Raw genomic sequence first — 22710 nt, 5'->3', positions numbered from 1 at the left:
ATGGGTCCAAGTTTCAGCACGCCCTGAGATGCGTGATGCAGGATATTGGCTTACGCGGCATTGGAGTAACTCGGAGATGGCCGAAATGAGTCCTGAGTCAGTCAAGACGGCCCTCGTGGGCGAACGGCTTCTACTGTGTATTGGAGCAGAGGATCGTAAGGAAAGTATAACCTTGAGTCGAGTACCCTAGGACCCTTCGAGTGACATACTTGATGCGCAAGCCCGGAAGGGACCTCATCCCGCAGCCGAAACCTGGAAGATAAACGGAGCTCCCGTCCGTATTGTGCGGAAGATCCCGGAACACGAGAACGTAGAATCCCTCTCTTCTCCATCGCTCCATCTAACTTCGCTCTTCTCCATGCTGCTGTGGCATCCTCGACGGACGGATTATCCTTTCGGGAATTCGAGAAAGCTCCGACCCGCTGCCTTCAAAGTTTCCGTCACTGCAGCACGGCAAGGTCTCGAATCAGTTTCCTCATCGGAACCCGAGATTATTCTGTCCGGCGATCGGCGATGCCTCCGGTGTGCTCCTCATAAGTTCTGACGGAGACGAAGTACCCGGCGATATATCGGGGGAGCTATCCCATGGAGGGAGAGCCAGCGGGGCAGACGCGCAAGCGCGAGCCACGGCACTTCGAAGCCACGGGATGAGAACCGGATCTTTGGGCGTGCCTAAACGAGACGGAAGTTGAGTCGATAAGGAGATTCGTTCGTCAAACTTCTGAATGTACGCCGAGAGTCTGCAGGCGTTTCAGGAATCTACCGAGGTTCGGACAGGAGGATGCAGCAGTCTTCCCCGCATCCCCTGTGCGGATTTTTCGTCCCAATCGCTCGAGCTCCGCTGTCCCTTCATAAGCGATACGGGTCGATATTGGAATGCAGTCCGGAATCCTTTTCTCCCCATGAGAATGAGCCGGATGTGGCGATAACAGACTGGAGTTGTCCTAAGCTGCCACAAATTATCCTGTAAGCCCCGCGGATCGTGGGAGATACTGAATTCGAGTGAATAGGACGCATGGATATTAAAGACATGAATACCTTTATTAAACTCATGTTTTTCTTACATTCACATAGACATAGTAGGAGTTGAAACGTAGGCTGTCGTTCTCCATAAGCGTCGAACCGATCCTAGCCGTCCGATTTCATTTCAGACGGAATCCGATGCGCATTTCGTGGAATGCTCTCGCGACCCCACAACCGCTTTCCCGGAAGTCCAGTGGCGCGTCGTCATCGATGTGCCATTTGGTCCCCTTCTCCGTCATACAGACGACACTTTAGAAGCAACTTTTAACTTCTATCTGCGCGAAATGAACTCAAATGGAACGGTGCGGCGGCCGACAAATTAGACTTCACTCCTGCTGGGCCCACGTGGGCAAGCGGGATGTCGAATATCGCGAATCTCCAGAGCGAAATGCAGGAGATAAATACGGAGCGCTATCGGTCGGTAAGATTCATCCCCAGCGAAAGGGGAGAAAGTACAAGATGTGAGAAAAAATGAGGAACGGGTCCCTCAGGGGATCGTCAGGGTCTTCGCGCGCTCAAAGTAAAAATAAAAATGACCCTTTCTGGAACAGAGAACGCTTAAGGCGGGAAACCCGACTCGGCACACGGACAGCGGAACTCCGAACTTCCGAAATACATACGAGGCTCGTCCCGATTTGATTCTTCCCACGAAGGGGCGAGATTCCAGAGAAGAGACTCACCGCATTATCGTCCGTTTTTTTCCGCGTCTCGGGTTCAGGTAATACTTATCGACTTCTAGAAGAAGAAGGAGAATGTCTCCGAAGCGGAAATACTTCCCCGGAAACCAGTTCAATTTGATTCCCACACTTACTCCCTGAGATTCGGATCATGCGTTGCCGCGAGCGTGAACGCTCGATGGTGACGACTAAGAGTCTCGAGAAAAACCAGAAGCTGATCATCCTGTACGGTTAACGTCCTTTGAGACCAAGAGGAAAGAAAACCTTTCTTCGTCCGTGATGAAGGATCTGTCGAATGTTATCAAGAAAAACATAAGAACAGGAGGTTTTCAATTTTTATAACAAAATAGTCCATCACTATACGTGTTACGCTTTGGCATCATTTCACGTCCGTCTTTCAGTGATCTTTTCTCTCTTTCTCACTTTGTTTCTCTCTTCGCACTCGTCTACCGTCGCTCAACAGTTCAACTCTTCCGTCAAAATACGATCCGTTTATCATAAATATATTATATATCACCGATAACGGTCAATCAATTTACAGAGAACAATTATGTACCAGGAAGTGTGCGGGTCATCAACGTTCGAAAGGTTTCCGTGGCATAGCATTTGGGCATCCTCTTCTTCTAACTAGGATTTATTGGTCTCTAAGTAAGGTCAAAAACGAACCCTCAACCGAGATATGAAAAATGTCTCATGCCAGTCAGATTTCCCCTCTGCAGCGGTATCTACCTAGGGATTTCGTCTCGTACTTGTATACAGCTAATGATATATATAGAAATAATTGTATGATACGTTCTGTCGTGAGCTCGCGAGAACACCTAAGCCTCAAGATACCTCCCATAGTTCCCCATCGATAAAGTCTTACGACCGCCGGCTACAACAAGAGTAGCAGCAGCAGCAGCATCCTGTCACAAAGCCAATAGACAGGACGCTGCGCTTCAAAGGAGCATCTCGTGACTATTCAAAAAGGAAAAGCTCCTCAAAGACTTTACATCGAAGCCTGATACCTCGGCTTCGTCGGAGGTATCGCCTCGCGAGCCTCCGCTACTTCAACAACCTCAAGCTTCCTTAAAGACTTCGGAAACCATTGAAGATCATTTAGCCTAAGTCGCGCCTTGCTTTATATCTTTTCTTCCTCTTTCGAACAGCGAAACCGTAGAATAGGTAGGTCGACAAGCCATCGAGATTAACATTGAACGTAAAAATATCACTTAGTGTCTATATTTTTAGGTTGGCGCCCTCTTCTTCTCTCTAACTCTATCTCCGATTCTCTGTCATGCGCAAACAGTTGTTCGTTAATTAGTGTCCGCATCTCGATCGTCATCCTCTTCCAGGACCGTCGTCAAAATGTCGGAGTCGCAACGTCGACTTCCGGTCGCTTTGCGCGCCGTGTATACGTGGGAGGGGGTTCGAGGGCAGAAGATTTCTGAAGGTAAACGTCTTCAGATTTCAACTCTTGGAACGGCACAAAAAGTCGTTGGCTGAAGCTAGAGGAGCTGGAGAGGCCAATGGTATCTTGTCGTATCAGCAATTCCCTGGTTTCCCTTCTCCTCCCTTAGTTGGAAGAGAGCTCGAGTCGTTCCATGAGACGCTCTTTGAGCTCCAGATATCTGAAAGGAATCAAGGTCACGTTCTTCTGTGCTCCTGTGCATCGAAGGAAACACATCGGCCACTCGCACACGCTCGCATCAACCCACGTGGATCTCCACATTTCTATTGCGACGAAGTTAGGTCGAAACGTCAGGTCGTGAACTCGTAATGGAAAACGTGGGACTCACCTGCGGAGTCGAGCCGCTCCGTATTCCCAGTAGCCGAAATTGATTTTCGAAGAATGAGCCGAGTTCAGCGACCACAGGCTCCACATAATATGAGAGGCCAAGGTGAAAGTCTCCGTTTCCTCCAGGAGATGTTCGATCGTGTTGACTTTCGGATCGATGTCCCCGTGGATGGAGCTTGATTTCAGAGTTTTGAGGTACTCCTCCAAAAAGGCGCGCTGCGAATTTTAGAAAAATTATAAACTCGTTGTCGATGGCGATCGGCGCTCCGCTCCGCGCGGAAAAGCGGCGCCCGGGTTCCCTCTCGAGCCGTCATGCGATCTCGTATACAAAGTAGGTCGCAGTGCGATCGAATACACACCCTCTGTTCCTCGGTGGGGTACTGATCGATGGACTCCTTGAACAGCGGGTATTCAGGGTGGCTGTAATCGTACGCCTGAAAAGAGAGTCTGACGTCAGAATTTTCGGAGGTACCGAAGCCAGGCATCGTCGAAATCAGACAAGTCCAGCATCGGATCTGAATCGAGCACACCCGTGAGACTTCTGCGAGTACATACCCATTCGCAGAAATGATTTGCAATGTCGAATCCTCTGTAATTGTAGGAACAGTACTCGAAATCGATGAACACAAGGTTCTCATCTGCCGAGCTTCCGTCGCTTTCTTTGCTTTCCATGTGTAGGATGTTGCCTGGAATCGGTTCAAGCTTCACGTGAGCACGGGTGGCGACACATCCGCAACGAACTTTGAGTGCGCATATCTTGATAGGAGCTAGAGTCGATCATGTCTCGCTACGCGCTTCGTTCAACAACAAAAATACAGAAATCGACCTCGACCTTTGCATTTCGTGCGTCAGCAAGGGTTGTCCCGACCTCGGATGTGAATCTACGGGCAAATCAGGAAACAAACCACAGTTCCGACGCAGACCATATGTATTCATTCGTTGAGAGGCTTCGAGACCTCGCGGCGGCTACCGCCAGAGTCGCGGAGCCGAACCAGAGCCGTCAAACTAACCTTCTTGCAGATCATTGTGGCAAAACATCACCGGGCTCTGAGCCCTCTTGAAGATCTCACGCAGCCAAGCCATTTCTCGTTTATAGTCGAATTCCATGAGCTTCTTCGCGAAAGGCTTCACGGCCTTCGGTATCGAGTTCGGGAGGATTTCGTTGCGGACCGCCAGCCATCTGTAACCGATCCACGGAATTTAATACCCATGACCGCAAGTCGCTCCGTCTAGACGCTCATTGTTTGGATGTCTTCGAGGAAATTCGCAATTATCATTGAGAGGCCTTCGTTCTGGAAACTTACTTCTCCATGTTGTCGAACAGCCATGTCGGCTCTTTTGTCAGCGGTGCCTGGAGGGCATGCAGCCGAGCAAGCTTCCGTGAGATAGACAAGGAAATCTCCGGCTTGCGAATCTGCTCGGTAACCAGAGCCCGAGCCTGCAAAGAATTAAACAGACCTGCGTCAGAAAGCTTTCCATCGAGAGAACAAACAACGAAATACATCTAGACACACATTTGAAGATGGAGCCGCGCTCGAGTTGTTGCGGCTTCGCGATCAGACTCTGCCGAGCCCGACGAAGCGAGGCAGACATGCTGCGTCACAAAAGTGCCTAATGAGCCGGTAGGCTAAATATAGCGAACGGTTGCTCCGTGTTCTTGTCTCCGCCACTGACGGTGGATAAGAATGGATCGGATCGCTAGCGGTCGATCTACGACAAAAAAAAACCAAGAGTATCGATGTCTTGGCTCGGGCTAGAGATTCTATCTTACCGGAATGTATTCCTCCAGTCGGCCGCCTGGGAACACGCCGAATAGTTTAGGTCCCAGAGCTCTCTCTGACAGGAGCGTGCAGATGATCGACTCGGTGATAGTCGAGGCGTCTTGGTCCCCGTGAATTTGGCCGTACATTCTCATCAAAACCTGGAAACAAAAAGTGGGTATTAGACGCAATCGCAGGTCGGTTGGACCTCGCCGACGCTACGGAACGTTCTACGTCCGAGCAGTTGCGGAAAACGTTCACTCGAATTACTTAGTATTCGCAGGAATCCAGTCTCTGGGGTTCGCCTCAGGATCGATCGCATGGGACATTGAGACCCAGCGTTCGCTCCTCGGAGCAAATACGAGCTCCGGATCGTTCCGGGCCGATCTCGTCCTGTCTCACCTGAGAAGGTTCCCCACAAAGAGGGGTGTGCGTCTCTGGCAACGAACAGTAGTAGAGGAGGTTCGAGAGGCCTCCGCCAACCGTCTTGAAGATCATATCGTTCGATGAGATCGACTTCCAACTCCCAGAAAGGAACTCTCGGCAAATTTTATACGCTTTGTTCTTCATCTCGTTCGACGCGACGCAAGTGTCCGCGACGGAGACGTTCTTCTCCGGCTCGCTGAAATATCAATCGTACATATAATAATTATTATAGAACGGTCCCTATGAAAGATCGCGGGAGCGATTTAATGACGATTCGGTCTACTTTTCAGAGTCTCCGCCTCGGCATTCTTCAAACTCTGCGAGCCCTGGCTGCCGAGCGAGTCGAGAGATGACGGTGGTCTCGAGAACGAATTTCTTCTCAGGCAGTCTACGATTCAGACGCTTGTGGCGTCAAGATAGCGGGGAAACATTCCCATATGAACCGAGTTCTCACACGTCGAAAACTGCCGGAGTGTTCTCGCCGTCGCAGTCGCGAGCCAGAGCCGAGCCGAAGTCCAGGGACAGGCTATGGGAATCCCTGTTTGTAGAAGATTGCCTATTTTCGGACGGTTTTTCATCATCGCATACTCTGAGTATGTGCACAGACGGAAATCTCCGACGGGTCGCAGATCCTGCGGCGCTCGGGGAATTCCTGTCGCGTGAAATTGTCCAGCACCGAGATGCGCCGCATTGGTATTCCTTGTTTCATTCGACGCTATTCTCGTCTCCTCTCGTCGCTATCGGGAATGTATCCGTATCGGACTTTGAGATCGGCGACCCGTCTGACACCGATTTAGCTCCACGGCTAGACTTGATTGCAACCCGAAACGCACGGGAGGACCATACTCCATCGTTCGATGGACTTTATACGGTCTCGGACATCTACGGACAGAGATTAGAGTTCATTTCTTGAACTCGACCTTTCCACCCTCAAAGCTCGTTCTAGTATGCTAGGTTTCGAGGCGTCAGTGTTGCTCGGATTCCGTCTGAGAGACTATTGCGACGCGGTCAAGACATAGTTGAGATCGATGGGATCGATATGAAGTACACGCTTGCGAGTGATGTTCGCCAGTCTCATCTCCCGGGCGGAGTTGCGATGCGCCGGATGACCCTATCAGCCTGTCAGCTATCCTTCCATGAGCTACCCGGTGCGGAATTCCGATAAAATCGGAGCTCGAATATCGGGAGCACGTAGGATACGAATGGGGGCGAACGAGGCATAAACTGGTTATAATCAAATAATAATGATAATCTCAGACTGTTGCTCCGTTGCTCAGATACGAACCAGACCGGGCATTGATATGTAGTAAGGAGAGGTGGAGATAGAGTCTAGGCTTGTCTTCGAGCTTCGACTCGAGTCCTCTCGGCTGCCAGACAGGTGGATTGGTGAAGAGGAATGGGGGAGGGTTCAAGGCCGAAACCTACCCGACTCTAAGTGCGCAAAAACCGTGGCGCTCAACGTCGAACAATGCGAACTGCGCAGTTCTTCGATGACAACTTTTGATTAATGCCCAATTTCCGCTTCCAATTTCGTGGGAGCAGAACATTCCCTCCGAATCAGTCATTCGTCTTTACCGACGCGGGGCCCTCCCAGACCAGGAATATCAAGGTCGATGAGAGAAGAATAATTACGTCGCCGTCTAGTCGATGACAGGCTAAGAGCGACCGAGCGCTGTCGCCACGTCCTCAGAAGAATAGAAATCGACGTCGGAGCGGGGTGAGCGAATGAACCTTGGGGTATGATTGACACTTGATTTGCGAAAAATGACCCAGACGTCACGGCGAGTTTGAGGGGGGCTCGGGAGCGCTGAATATTTAAGCGCGGTCGGCGAGAGCAATCCACAATTATTCAGCGGACAAACATTGGCTCGGCTCTTGTTTCTCATTTCAGCAGACCTTCCAGCGGCTCCAATCTCATTCCAGAGGAGGCGAGAATTCTCTTCTGGACGAGAAAGGCTCTGACGAGTCGATTTCGCTAGCGCCGCTCCTTTGGAAAGGAGCCGATTCCGATAAGGTTGACGACCCGTTGACAAGAACGATCGTTGGAGTCTTCACCGACCAGAAAATGGCTGCTTTCAGTGACCGAATTTCTCCGACCCTGATTCCGTAAAATATTTCGAATTCCATGAGTTTTCCGTAAAATGCGCATTAAGCCTTCGGAAGCATGGTCTGACGGTACGAATATCATTGCCTCGTGCATCTCATGGCAGCGACTATATGTTGAGCTGGGCAAGGGCCACGTTGGCGCCGATAATGCTGCCTCACAGAGGCAAACCGCCTCAGACCCGAGCTCAGACTCGAGCCCTGGTATGGGTCTCGGTCTAAGGTCTCGCTATTATTGCCGTGAATTTTGCTGATTCGCCCTCGTCTCACGGATTCTCACACGCGAATAATTCGATATACATACTAAGAGGGTGCGAATCATAGCTTCATCATAAGATGCGATCTTGGGTCATTATTACGGCGAAATTTGTGGCATCGGCTGGAATATTTCGTGCGCGAATTCGTCGAATGATCGTCATGCGGCTCAAGTTCCAGGCAGGAAACGATACTTGGTGCCGAGTACGGTCGGAATCGGGACCGAGTTTCAGATCGATTCGCAACTCATCGTCATTGTTACGATCGCACGAATGGCGCGTTCAGTTCGAGACAGACGTAGCCGTCATCTCTGAGAATGACACGCCAGCAGACGGTGATATGCTCATTGACTCTAGGATGACGTTCCGAATCGCTAGACTCCTGGCACGGATCGGAAGCTTTTGAGATCCAGTGCTCGGTCCAGAGTCTCAGAGAATCAGAAACAAAAATTTTCGAAAAAAGGGTCAAGATATACCTGACATTCGGAAGCAACGAGATGAACGAAATGTTCTGCTCATGGGCGTGGATCGTGGAGCACATCTTGCACTGATCTAAGTTCTGGGCGACCTCAGACGAGTCCACTGCGGCCGAGACGCTTGAACTAGTTGAGCTTCCGGCTGGAATTGTGACAGTTGCTTGATCACGCGGGATTAAAGTCTTCTACGCGAACCTTGTCGCAGAGTTCGATCCACCTGACGTTCAAGACGCTCTGACGAGCTCTACGTTGCCCGCGCGCGCGCGCGCCTCCGTTCGCACGATGACAGACACGTTCCTCGCGACTGACTCTCGGCCAACACGGCACCGAGCTGACTCCAAGTGGTCAACGACAGCAGGAAACAAGTAATATGTAACAGTTCAACAATCGGCGAGAAGGTATGCGGCGACTCGTCAAACTTGAACAAGGCAGACAAGCGGGTGAACCCGCAGCGACGACCGTCCGATGAGACCTGATCAACGGTGAACGAAGAACTGACATTCGACCAGCTCGGCGTTGGCAAAGGGCCGGTTAGGAAAGTGGAAGCGAGAGAGAACACATGGGGCTTCGTAGGCTGGGCCTTGGAGCGAACGCACACGCAACTACGAAGGCAAATTCATAGAAGGACCGAGAGAACTCTGTCTGATCGTCCGCTCATCCGTAGCATTCATTCGAAGGTGAATGGAAATGCCATGCAACTCGAGCTGCCGGAGCTATTGCTCGTCAAGATGTTCCTCCCGAGCCAGTCCGGAATGCTCGGAAATTCCCGAGATCACGCTTTTTTTTCCGTCGAATAAACAACACCTGGACTCTGGAGAGCGTGACTTTGGAGCTGGGGTGCTACAAAACTCCAAATCCCGGGCTTGAAAGTATTATTCTTCTTTGCCGGTGCAGGCTGGACCAATGGAATCGGGAGCTCCTGTTCGACTCGAGAACGAACCGCGCGGCCCACACGCTCGAGGAGCGAGAGAACCTACTTCGCAGCAGGTCTCGCCGTGCGTCGGTTCATTTCGGAAGCGAGGCCTGTTTCCGGAAGCGGCGAATCAAACGATTATTCGGTCTCGATGCAGTACCCGTTCCTTCGAATAATCTTGAGCCAACAGGTGAAATGCCTCAGTCTGCGCGCCAGACGACTGCTACTCAGACTCCACTAAGGCCTCCTCGATGGAATTTTCCATTGGCAAGAGAGCTTCGCTGTGACTCATCTGTGGGCGGGGCTGAGCCTCGAGCCGCACACTTTCCGCGTTGGAGCCGGCAGATCTGCTCGCAGCGTTTCATAATACATATTTGAGGCGGTTTTCGAGAAAAAACTTGAATCGATGAATCGCTTTGGGACCCGCATCGTCCCTTAGATTAAATTGATTTGCCCGCCAACGACAAATTACCTCATCAAAGTGGTGAATTTTCTATATCTAGGTTCCATATCGGTGCTCGCCGCGTCCCGAGCGCATGAGCGAAGTTTTCGGTCGATTTGCAGAGGTTTGCGCTGATTGCACGAATAAGTACCGACTCTCATGTTGTCAGATACGATTGCTAGGGTCTATCGGGATGTCTCTATTGAAGGTTTACTTTTTCACTAAAGAATTGTCGTAATCTGTATCGAAAGGCGTGAGACACTCGGTAGCCGGAGATCCACACGACGACGAGACAGTCTCCGTCATGCTCCGTCAGCAGTTCGTGAACAGGGAGATAAACGCTGGTTCCCCGAAAGTCCCTAGCGACCTTCGGAATGCATACAGCTAGGGCCACGTTTGCTCCGTCGCATCGCTCGCCATCGAATATCTCCTCCCCAAAACTGGACAATTCGTCACAAGCCTCATGCGCACTTGGGAGACGGATCATACTGGAGAAACTTTCCCCACGTATGCGGAATTGACCGCACCATCTGTTGCCCTCTAATTCGAGCTGAGTTTCTCCTTCTCGACCAATGCGGGTTCCAGCTGGATGGACTCGACGGAAAAGCTTTTCGGATCGAGGCACAACATTGGAAGTTTCGGTCGACTCCGGGATCCGTGAACCTCATGGGATATCTAGATGAGGAGAGCCGGCTTTCACGGCCTCGAGTCTTCTTTGATTCTGCAAGCGATCCTAGGCTGAGCAGCCGCATTGAGATCTGCGGTCAACACCACTGTTTCCAGGTCAAGGCAAGACCTACCAAGGGGAAGAGCCAGCCAGCTCATTAGGACGATCTAACCTTGACTTGGGATGTTTCCATCAGCTCTCATCAGAGTGATGTACGATGTAATCAGACTTCAAGCATCAATCAAGTACGATCTTGGAATTGATCTCTGCGGAGCAGCTTGACGTCTTGCATCAGCAAGTGATAAACTTCGCTTGGCTCCCTGCGATACTTGGATCGCTGATCAAAATTCTCTAATCCATCCGGAGTTTGAATTCAGTTTTCGGTTGAGCGACGCCTCGTCGAAGAGAAGGCGAAAGTCAGGTCAGAGAGGCGCTATAACGCGGGCGGGTCTCGCCCCGCTAATGGCCCTAGATTCGCGCGCCCTGAACAGAGTGCACGCCCCGCCTGATCTCAACGCCGGAGTTTCTCACGTGGAGATTCTCATCGGGACCCGGGTTCGAGAGGGCTTGAGTTCGATCGCCCGTCGCCTCGACCGTCTCAGCCCCACGCGCCCAACATGTTTTGGCATGTTGGGGATTTTCGCCGCGACACGTTCGCGAGCAGAATTGCCTCTAGTCATCTTTGATCCGCCTGAACTCGAGGAGGAGCTGGATTTTCTTCACGCCGATCCGTGGATACGCATTCCTAGGAACGAGGAAAACCTAAAACTACGCACAGAAATTCCGTGGGACTAACCTGGCGAGTTTCTGTTGCACTATTTTCTTCTTCTCGGTCGAAGAAACGCTTGCTCTACGACACATCTTCCTCACTTTGACGGCGTGCCTGCAGAGCCACTGCGTGATATTCTGGCCAGATGGGGCGCAGAATCCAGGCATTGAGTTGAGCGAAGCGTATGAGCCACTCGGAACATCAGAGGAATTGCTGAAGCCGTTCTTGGTAACATTTTTCGAGCTCGAAGAGTTGAGGTTGAAATTCCGATTCTTGTTAGATGCTCTGTGGGAATTTCTCTGAATGGGAAGAGTCTTCATTGGCTTGGATCGCTCGGTCCGTACGTCGTGCAAAAAGCCAAGCGGTTGGATTCCGGCGAATTTCTCGTTGGACATGATGACGGAGATTCGCTTGAAGATTTTTGGAGTTTTTCACTGGTATGGAGCTTCTCGAATTTCCTCTGGATCGATGCTTCTCGAAACGAAGAGACTTTTCGAAGTTTGCGTGGGCTTCGGGAGTGCACTCGGAGTCAAAAGGGAGAAAATAAATGTCGACGCGAACCGAAATATTGATTTCGCTTGTACGATATCACTCGCAGCAGTCGAAACAACGATCGGTGCTAGTAGTCGATAGTGTCGCTGTGAAATGCGAGGGGAAAAGCAGTGGAAGTTATTCAACGTGATCCTCTCTCTGCATCAAACCGCGAAGACTGGAGGCACGCGGGTCGGTCTTCTTGTTATTAATAGGAGGCGGCCATAAGCTTCTTGGAGAGGGTTTCTGTGGGAGAGGTCGCTACCGGAGGAAGAGGACAACAATACAACAACTGCCTCCGTGGCATGTGAGTCCACGGCTCAAGTGGATGATCCAGGGATCCACCTGCTGATGAAATGATTTTCCGATTCGTATTTCGAGTGTTCTGGTCGCCGTCGGTCAATGGAATGAATGAGAATCACAGCGACTGGGAACGGAGTGGGTCTCCGCCGTCGTAGGTCGAGAGGCCACGACGCAACGATGCCTGCTGTTGGATGATTCTTTCGCCTCCATCGCGAATGGACATCGAGTTCAGGGACGGCTGACGGCTGGCTAGGACCTGCGCGCAGCTCAGCGTTTCGCCATTCGGGAGCAAAACTGTTACTGAGAGCGCTGATCGAAGTCGACTCAGAAGAAAATCCCCCTCACTTAGATTCCGGATGGAACATTTCTCGCTTGAACTACAAAAAAACAGCGCGCAGTCGATCCGATCAATGAGAATCATAAGTCAATCCACCACCCACAGCCATTTGCATCTCTGAATCAATGTAAATAATTCGCCGCTCATCAGCCACCTTCACCTCGATAAGGCCACACCCTCGAACCTTGGCCAGGTTCCGCACGTCGCTGTTGCGCGAGAGGGTCGAAGAAAACAGTTCTGTTATCGGGAGTATTGTGCGTAACCTTGTATGATTCATATAATGCGTGGCGTCATCGAGACGGCCGCGACCGTCGTAGAGAGCCTGTCGCAGGACGTGCGTCGCTCTGCTCACGTCTCATCTCTGCTCTCTGTAGTTCGAACGGTGAGAGAAAAAGGCGGACGAGCAAATCTCATAAATGTGCCTACAGAGCAACAAGGCCCTGCTAAACCCGAACTAGGACAGAAACACAACGCTGTCCTTTTCTCTTTTCTCGAGTAAATAGTGTAGTGTACGGCTCGACAATGGCACTACATGAAATCTGAGAATACGGCCGTCGAGCGAAGATTGTAAGGATTCCGACGGTCACAGCGCGTAATAGATTATCGAGAAGAGCTGACGAAAACGTTTGAGGAAGCACAGCATTAATCGTAGGAAAAAAATCGTACACCGGACCCACAATCTCCGATACGAACTACGGTAGGACGGAAAAGATACGTAAGTTAAGGCGTGACACTAGCACGAGGACAGCAAGGCCACGAGAAGATATCAGGTCAGCAGAATATCCCCAGCCGGAACCGCTGACGCAGGTCGGGATATCTCGCCGCGGCAAAGGGCTGTCAGACTCGGCTGACTCTTTCCCTCGAGTCCTTCAGACTCTTATTTTTCTGAGAAGCCCAGTCGCGTGAGTGTTTGGGAGAGAAAAGCGAGAGAGTGATTCTGTCTCAAGGAGAGCAGAGTGCCGGCCGCGGTGTTTCGGTTTTTCTCCGTTCTAATCTGAATCGCGAATCGCTCGTTTTGCGGTCAAAAACCCCGAGCGTTGGAGACGCTCCTCATTATGGCCAATAATCTGGGACGTGCAACCTCCGGCGCGCTTACGCGACTGGTCGCGATTCATACGCAGCGCATACTTCCGATCCTAAAGATAAGCGTCCATGGGACAAGGGGGGGTTGACCCATGAAATGTCGAGGTACGCATGACCGCATTCATACCAATCCCTCCGAATGTTTCCGCGGCCGACAAGGATCAGCATTCGCCGATGTCAAGTATGCATGAGCCAACATGACATCTTGTTCTTCGTTAGCGATCATTGTATACTGGACATGGAATCTTGAGTTTCTCCTGCGTCTCACAAGTCACGTAGAATGACTGCGTGTAAGCGGGGCACTTTCGGGAATTCCATGTGTCATTGTGCATTGTACTCGCTGGAAACAAACATCGCTCGTCGACTCAAGTGTATTCGAATGCTTCGAGATGGAGACGACGGTGCCTTACGTCGACGGCATATGATGAAAATATTTCTCTGGGGCGCCATCGGGGGTGAAGAGCGCGTTCGAAGTGATGCGCCTCCGTAACTCTTCCTGAGACCTCGTCACAGCCTTCAGGGTTTCACCAACGAGAAACCCAATAGCGTGTGATGAGTCAGCGCTGATTAAGACAGCAAGGAGAGATAGAAGAACTGGATGAATCGTTCGAGTATCGTAGCCAGCAATATGTATGTTCTAGCGTAAGCATTATCACGTGGGCCGACATTCACTATTATTTCCGGCCACGAACGTGTCGGGTTCAGGGGGTCGTAAGATTCGACGGGCTATTTTAACTACATGTGCAGCGGAACGGAGGGCGACAAATCGTCATTTTTTGGCACGCCTCGTGGGCTCCCTTTCCCGCGAGATATTCCCCCCGGTACCCAGAGAAGACATCGCAATGTCGATTACTCGGCCGTGAATACGAATTCCCCCTCGACATCAGGAAGAGCAGTTACTATGGAAGTTGTTCATCCATATTCCCCCGGGTACCATAATCCAAGCGAATCGATCGGTCGCGGCCGAAGACCGGAGTCATGTGTAAGAGCTCCCGATCGCATCTCATGGAGCTCTACTCTGTTGTTTAGAAAACCCAATAAAATTCAGATCCGATGCGGGCGAGTTCTCAAAAAAAATCCCTAGAATCTTGCTGTCGATTTTTGCGATGTTTTCCTCAGCAACCATCTGCTTGGAGAGGACTCAGAAAATCGTGATTCTTAACGAGCGGTATGAGACGAGAGAATCTCGGCTTGACTTATCGCAATCCATTGCGACATCTGAATACCAGCACCAGCCGGCCTCTAAGAAACTCGGTATCATTCATATCCGATGATTGCGCGCTACATATACTAAGTGCCAATCGGAACGATGATGGATCACCCTGTGGTGCCATATGTAGGGGATAACCCGCAGAAACGTCTCCTCAAGATCGAGCCTCCTCAGCGACTCGCAGGGACAGCCCGCATACAGAATTCATTCCAACTTCCCGTTCTCGATTGTGGAGGCGCTTCCACAGAAAAATCAAGGTTGGAAACCATCTGATTAGCACCGCGTTGTCGACGGATGGACGGCTTCTGAAGAAAATCTAGGAGATGGGTGCTGACCGTTGAGCATCTTCTCGTGCAGGCTGCGCTAGAGATGTTTTTTATCGGATGTCTACTCATTCATTGTATTCATCCATCCCGATCAGGCTTCTCCCAAGACAGAACACTTGACGCCTCACGCGAAAATCGGAGCACCGGAGAAGTCTCGAACGATTCTCATCAGGGGCGAATCGAAGTTTGCATCCGATCAGCATCAGGATCAATCTTGCCACATGAAGCATGGAAGAGGGAATCCGAGGCGGATGATATCAGCGCCTCCCTAAAGTGCGCAGGAGTGGCGAATGATCTCTAATGCGCACATCGGGACGGTGAATCGACGGAAAATCCACCTGATATCGAGAAGTCGCAATGTCCATTTTCGCGAAAAAGTCGCGACGCCAGTCAGCACAGGTTTTTTGAGAATGGTAGGTCATATTTTTCCAAAACTTGCTCTGCGAAGCAAGAGGTGAGGATATACCGCGGGCTATAAGTCTTCAGCGAAATCCTCCACCGGTCTCCCTTCATGATGAACTCTCTGAGAAGCTCGATCGGATTTTCGGTCGATCGCAGGCATTCAGAGAATGCGGGAGAGAGAAATCCGGTTCGTGTCCAGGTGTCGCTCAGACCGCGGGGATCATCCTCGGCTTCCGGAATCCCCAAGATTTCCCGCTCGATCCGCGGCTGGAGCGTGCCATCGACTGTGATGCGGAACCCGAGACACTGCCTCCAGGCCAAGCAGGAAGACGGACGAACAGGAGACCCGTTCTTAGATAATTCTGCGTCCTTCATCGAGTTGTGAAATATTCATTGGGAATGATGGTCATCAGTTATGTTGTTATTGGAAGCGAATATCTGGACTTGCGCCACACGACGCCGACCGCATTCCGTTCGAGGTGTCAGATTTCATGGATTCGGCCATACTCTTGGAAGCTCTGGAAATTTCCATCCGCGGTCGAGTTGGAAACATTTCTTCGCGGACCCAGTCCGGAAGCTAACCAAGCTCCATCTCGACCCGCCGTAAACACCGCGTTGCAAATGTCGTAAAAAACATATTTTGTAAATAAGACCGGTCGCCGCCCGAAGATGCCCCGACGCATCCCAAAGGTCGTAAATTCCTGCGGTTCACTCTGCGTTCGAGCCTCACGTACGCCAAGATATAATCTCCGCGGAGCAACGGCCACTCTCTTGGCAACAATCCAATACCGAACGTTCCAATCTTCCGAAGATTAATCCTAGGGTCTATGCCGCGGGGAATCATCCCGAAGTGCTTCCAGATTCTTCAGAATTTACGAGTGCTTCGACGAGACGGATCTCAGAAGATATTCGCCCGGAATTCCCGGCATCCGACTGCCTGGTGAATCCGATCCTCATGGGGAGTGCTGTCACTCGCTATTATGTTACAAACAATGATCACCACAAGTGTTTCATACCATAAAGATTAGCAGCGTCTAATTTGTTTATAGCGCCGACAACGACTGGGCACTCCCTGCGAATGAGACTTCGGTCGGCCGCAGTTCCATCTTATCGAACTCTCTCAAGATGAGATAGTGATAAGCACTGACTTTCTCCGCCGATTTGTTGTTCGCGAATCTGAAGAGGAGAATCGGAACCCTCGCTTCTATTGAATACGATGCACTCTTCTCTGTCGACTCCCGAGACTTCTCTCACCACTGAGTGAGATTAGTTGGGCATCTCACAGAACGTGGGCTGCGGTCCCTCTGGCGGACTGCTAGAATGCTCTTCGGGGACCGCAGAGTCTCGGGATGCTCGGGGAGTACGATAAACTGGGCAATCCCATCGGGGAATCTGACGAAGAATGCTCGAGGTAAGAAAGATTATCGAGAATCTTGTATTCTTTCGACACGTGAAGATGGTCGCTAGGCGGCTCAGCGACCGAACTTGATCCTCCGAAGATGTTCAAGGGTGCTATCAAGTTTTGACTAATTATTTATTTGGTTGGGCACAAATAACGAATTATCGTATCATCCTCATAGAATCCCTCGCGAACTGGTGGGAAACCTCCATATAAAAGAGCTGCAACTATTCTAGCTCGCTAAGCGAATGATTCTCCGGGGTAATCGAATGATTCTCCGGGGTAATCGAACGATTCTCCGGGGTAATCGAACGATTCTCCTCGAGTTGAGCGCGGTGCCGTGACTCCATACCGCTGTCGGGTGGAAATTCTGAAGCTTAAATCGGGAATAAAGGGAATTGTCAGGAGGGTCTACCAGAATTGAGAGCATGTCCGATATCTGGCTACATGAGGACGTACACTCAATTTCGCTCGAGCCCTCTGACAAGTCTCTTTGTACATAAAGCGTAATTATTGTTCAGGGAAGTCTCCCTCCGGGATATCTACGGAGCCTACCCTCCGTTAGAGCTGACGCTTACTCCTTTTTCCGCCGATCCCTGGAAGCGGGTAGCAACGAGGAATCGGTTCCGATTTCACAAGCTGTATCGCTGAAGTTTTCACAGCGGATAGAGCTGCGATTCGGGAAAGTCTGATCGGTTTGGAATTCCAGATTCGAGAGGTCAAGAGATACCGCAAAATGCACCGAGCCGTCTCGCGTCTCATTTGATTTTGATGAGATCCATCTCCCCGAATCACTTATGATTCGATTCTCATGGAATCTATGCAGTCTTGCGAATCAGCATGTTTCCAGCTTGTCTTCTCCCGCTCGTTCGTGGTATATCTTATGGAATATACGTGACCAATATTTCTCTTCGCTACGAGCGGACAGAACAAACTTTGGGTGGGCACCCGGGTATCACCTCTCCACAGCTAAACTCTAATTCAATATTCCTCCGCCATCTAAAGAAAAACTACCCTAAAAGAGTACTATCCTACTATTCTTCTCGAGGTGAGTCATATCGCCGTAGTTCACTACGGTAGGATCTGAGAAGATTCATGATTCTGTGATGGGCCCATCCGTGTTGAAAATGAGCGTTCAGAGAGATCACTCTGAATCGCCCAGCATTTCTCACTGTCATAATTTTTCTCTACTCCTGTAAGACGCTGACCCTGTGAGTTATCCATGATTCAGCCCTCGACTCCTGTACACCTCCAAGCGTACCATGGAAAGTCATATTCGTCGGCCTCGGCGTTCCGCAACAATTGGCGGGCAAAGGCGGGTGGGAAACATGATTTATGACGACGAAGAAGGGGGACCTTTGATACTCCGGAGTGGCGGACGTCCCAGACCTTCATGGAGTCCCAGAGTCAGTTTCGAGCTGATTGGTGTTGAAATCGGTGAGATGGGCGCTTTCTAGCTCATACGTAGTTTGTGGCAAACTTCGCAGAAACGAACTCGAACCTGCTCCGTGACCTCCGTCGATCTCGTTATCCTAGCAACCGAATGTTTGGATGTGCTCGCTATCGTACCGCACGTCGAGAATTTGCAGTAAATAGCGAACTCGGGGCAACAACCGCAAATCTTCCGACCCTTTATTATTCCGGCTCGAGGGATATTTCAACGCGCTGGTGGATTCCGTTCAGAAGGGTAGCTCAAGAAAAATACGGTCCCCCGATGCAGGAATACGCTTGACCCCCCAGCTTCCGTGATGATGGCAGCCGATAGTACCCTCAATTTGGACGTCGCGTCGAGGCCGCGTCGAAGGGGCTATATCCCTACCAGATCCTCTGTCGGGACTGGGAACATAGGATAGTAGCAGTCGCTGCGTTGGATCTGATCCTCATAAGAGATCTGATCGAGCCGCCTGCAAAAAAAATCCCGGGAACGCCACTGGGCACCTATGACGACTTGATCTGGAGCGAGGCCTCCAACGCCATCGAAATTCAAACCTGATGTGTCCTTAGACTAGGCTGTTGGTTTTCCGCGACTACTTGGTCGCCAAATCAATGGGTGATGAGTTCCCTACTCGATGCAGCGTCTGACTTCAAGCTACGACCGATGGACGACATCTCCGGAACTTCATCACGAGAACTTTCGTAGTTTTCAGCCTACAAAAAGCCTATGTGTGAGGTCTCGTATCGAACGAATCCCACTTTTTTCGTACGTGATTCTTACGTTTACCGGAAGTGAGCTGGCAGAGATGCTCAAAGGAATCATCGAGGCGCGGATCCTGGTGTGAGCTCATTGTGGACATTCCCGGATTTCCGAAATTTCCACATCCGACGGTGTCCCTCCACACAGCGGACGGGGGTGGTCCTACCTTTTTCTTCTACCCCCCTCCCCCTTCAGTCCCTCCGCCCCTTCTCGCACTCGCACTTCCTTTTAGAATTTCAGGGTCTCCATTTCGCGAGCTGCTCGCTGCTCCACCGAAAGAAAAGAGTCAGCTCATGCCGATATTTTTCGGGCTCTTCATGGGAACTACCGTATTTATTCTAATAGAGTGGCATGCCGCTCTATTTTTCGATCCCCCACCGGATGGGCGGTCCCTATTAGAGCTGATGGAACCTACCCGTGTTTTTTCCAAAAATTAGTATCTAAACGATCTCTGCCTTCACTTACGATGAATCGTTTTGTATACCCTTGATATCTTCACGGAATCTAACAATCTATACCACCTTCCCTCAAGTTCCCCCTGCCGTTCCATTAGAGCATGCCGTACTATTGGAGCATGCCGCTCTATTTTCCGAAATCTCATACGGGTGCCGTTCTATTGGAGCACGCCGGTAATTGGAGCATGCCATTCTATTAGAATAAATACGGCAATTCGAGCAGGAGCGTCTCCATCCCTTTCTGGCCGTGGTTTGGGTCGTTCGATCCGATGGGACACTCGCTCACAGAAACGTGCCATTGAGCCTCCTGGCCTTGAACGCCATCGCACCTTTCCAGTCCATTTTCGCGAGGCGCGTGAGCAATCGGCTTCGGAAATGAGTGAATGTGCTGGAAGATCTGGATGGCGGCTCCGCGAGAGTATCGTGACTGATCATTTGATCGTGAGGGAAGATTACGGAGCTCGCAGGCGCCCGCAATCCGTTGGTGTGCTCGGGCTGATGATCGGCCGAGACGAGCTCGCAGTCTATGGGCGAGGTAGAGGCTTCATGTTATGTTTTCCGGCTTCATCTTGTCTTTGACGGATAGCAGCGGGTCTCGAGGGATTTCTGATCGAGCTCAATTGATGCTCTCCACATGAGATTGTTCGTGCATCGCAAATCGGGGGATTGTGAGAGGGGGACACTATCTGGTCCGATGTGGAAGGGTGGAACGCCTGCGACGTAGCTTTCCCCCGCAGCTCCGCGGCCATTGCGTTTCCCATCCGGCGAGCCGTGCCGCGATATTCATTTAGATCTTTTTCTGCCGCAGAGGTCACATGTGCTCCCAATCGCGATCTAGACACACAGCTCGAGACCCTCAGCGGGCGGTCCGTCGGAATCTCGCCACATGGCAACTCTTTGAGCCCCGAGCCTCAGTGAGCTCAGTTCAGCCACTCCAGCTCATGTTTGACGCCCCTCGAGGGATCCGCGTTTGGAATCGACGTCAGCCGTTCATGAGGCTTTCTTCGCGCTGGAATCAATGCGCCGACGAAGTTATCGGATCAGAATCTCTGCTGATTCGTCTGATAAGGAATCGGTCGGGACTTGGACCCTCGGTCGATTACGTGAAGAATCTTCGCGGCAGCGAGAGCCTGGATCTAAGCCTGATCAGCTCGATCTCATCTTCCCGCACCGCGCATGAGAGCGCTGGAACCGACTCTCGCTAGGGCGGCAATGAGCCCGGGCGTTGTATCGTTCCATTCGACGCTAGAAAATCGGCGCCACTGATCGATTGAGGCTCGGAGGGGGCACGTACACGTATGGCGAAATCAGTATCGATTCCTAGCCTCAGTTCTAGCTGGCGACCGCCTCCTAAGAACAGCGGGCGATGCCGGAGGTCTCTCGTGAAGTCCGATTCTCAGAAGCTCCACATTCCGCTCCACTATTTCCTGCGATGGAGTCTCTTCCTGAGCCCGAAGCTTCGCCGATCCGCCATTTCCCAGAATATCACAAACGCGGGGAATGCGGTTGAGAGGCCCGCTCTGAAACTTCTTTCTGCTCCCGAAGTCGCGGTAGGCGGGGGCTCGAGCAACTTGAGCAACCCCGCGTCGGCGTCGCTGCCCCGTGGTGTATTCCTGCCGCAACATGCCTTCGCTTGTTCTTGCTTAACCTAATGAGGGTCGAGAATCGACGTGTCGTTCCGGCCTCCATTGGAGGATCCGGAGCCTCCGATTCTGAGTCCCGCTCAAGGTGACTAAGCAGTGAGAGAATTCACCGGAATACAGCACGACCTCGATGGAAACATGAATGGGAAGAAACATTCAGTCGTATGACGATATAGCGGACTAGGGTCGAGTATATAAATAAATAATCTGCCTTGTCGCAACAGCAGAGAGGCCACAGGTCGGGGTGGGCACTTCGCGAGCATCAATGTTGGATGTAGGATTGCCTGAACAAAAAAAAAGGGTTCCGTACTGGTCTTTCGAGCAAATTATCGGACATCGGCAGATTATCTGCGTGGGCTCTGGACCGATTTACTCCGAGACAACTCGTTTCAACCTTTCCCGGAAAAACTTATTGCTCGGCGGAGCTCCTCCGAGCCGCAGTGATTATTGTGCGCGTGGACGAGCAACCGTCCCGATCGAGCCCGGGCAGGCCCGCGATCATGTGCTAAGAAAGTGACGGCACACGCGGTAGACTGCCTTAAGATTGTTTTCTGTCCTCGCTGAAGAATATCAGAGATCAGGATAAAACTCAAATTCAGAAACCTGAACCTGGGGTTCTCAGACCTGTGGCAGTTTTTTTTCGCCGCCGGCGAGGGATATTGTTCCGACCGAAAGGGGTGGAACTCGAATATGAGCCGCCGAAGGGGCTCGCACCGGGGCTGCTCGTGCTCGCGAATGACACGTCACTGGTCCTGAACGTTTCAGATATTCGGCTCTCCGACACACTACCGATGACTTCTAGACTTTCTCTTGACTATCGCTCAAAGGAGAACAACATCGGTGCTCTCTCCTCTCTGAGAGACCATGTACAGTAAAAGCTCGTTACTACGAACACGAAGGGACCGACGAAACTGGTTCGCTGTACCGAGCTTTCGCTGTAACGAATGCCGCTCAACACTACCCCTATGGCGAGCTGGCCGAAGCAGGAGAAATTCCTTGTTCGTTGTACCGAGAAATTCGTTGTAATGGGGGTCGTTATAACGAGCTTTTACTGTATCGGAATCTCTCCAAGTCGGCGGGGACTGGATTTTCAAAAGCAACGCATCACACCCCGTCCGCACCCGAGACGTATGTATCACAGAATCTGGAGAGACAGTAGACGCCAAAAGGCGCGTGAGCCGGAATTCCATGAGCGGAATCGAAGACGTTGTCGATGACTTGAGCTGTGATATAACAGGACACAACGATATTTCCCGCTTCTTTGAGTTTTCCAGAACAAGTTCGCGGCTTTCCCGACAGAAAAGCGCTAATTTCGATTGGAATTTCAATGTTCTTTCGCTATCGGGACCGAGGTCATGACGGCATCCGCACGACCGTGAGCCGAGGAGTGTTTTGAGAGCACCCCCCCCCCCGTTAGAGAATCGTCTCTGGATAATATGGATATTGAAGTCCGCAAGAATGCTGTGTATCGGGGGAAAAGTCGGCGAGTAGGAATGATCTTTTTCAATAAGCTCAAAACATGCAATGAAGTAACCACGTT

At 51.2% G+C, this 22710-nt stretch overlaps 1 protein-coding gene across 1 annotated transcript; it reads right to left on the bottom strand.

Moving 5' to 3' along the window:
* Positions 1-1019: 1019 nt before the first annotated feature.
* LOC100903620 (choline/ethanolamine kinase) lies at positions 1020-11469 on the bottom strand. The gene is made up of 9 exons (XM_003746084.2): positions 11315-11469; positions 5640-5859; positions 5249-5398; positions 4782-4915; positions 4488-4657; positions 4033-4163; positions 3837-3911; positions 3479-3693; positions 1020-3310 (listed from the first exon to the last, which is right to left on the bottom strand). Exons 1-9 carry the CDS (start codon positions 11452-11454, stop codon positions 3256-3258), a joined length of 1290 nt encoding a protein of 429 aa, XP_003746132.1. The 5' UTR covers positions 11455-11469; the 3' UTR covers positions 1020-3255.
* Positions 11470-22710: the final 11241 nt, after the last annotated feature.

This window comes from Galendromus occidentalis, unplaced genomic scaffold (assembly GCF_000255335.2).
Source record: "Galendromus occidentalis unplaced genomic scaffold, Mocc_1.1 scf7180000077488, whole genome shotgun sequence".
Taxonomy (NCBI): Eukaryota; Metazoa; Arthropoda; class Arachnida; order Mesostigmata; family Phytoseiidae; genus Galendromus; species Galendromus occidentalis.
This window is presented reverse-complemented; position numbering and strand designations above follow the sequence as displayed.

Coding starts and splice junctions, on each gene's coding strand:
- LOC100903620 (XM_003746084.2), bottom strand. CDS start 11,454: ATGCCTGGATTCTGCGCCCCATCTGGCCAGAATATCACGCAGTGGCTC. Junction 4,916..5,248: donor GACTGGAGGAATACATTCCG/GTAAGATAGAAT, acceptor AATTCTTTGCAG/GCTCGGGCTCTGGTTACCGA. Junction 3,311..3,478: donor GGAGCGGCTCGACTCCGCAG/GTGAGTCCCACG, acceptor GATTCCTTTCAG/ATATCTGGAGCTCAAAGAGC.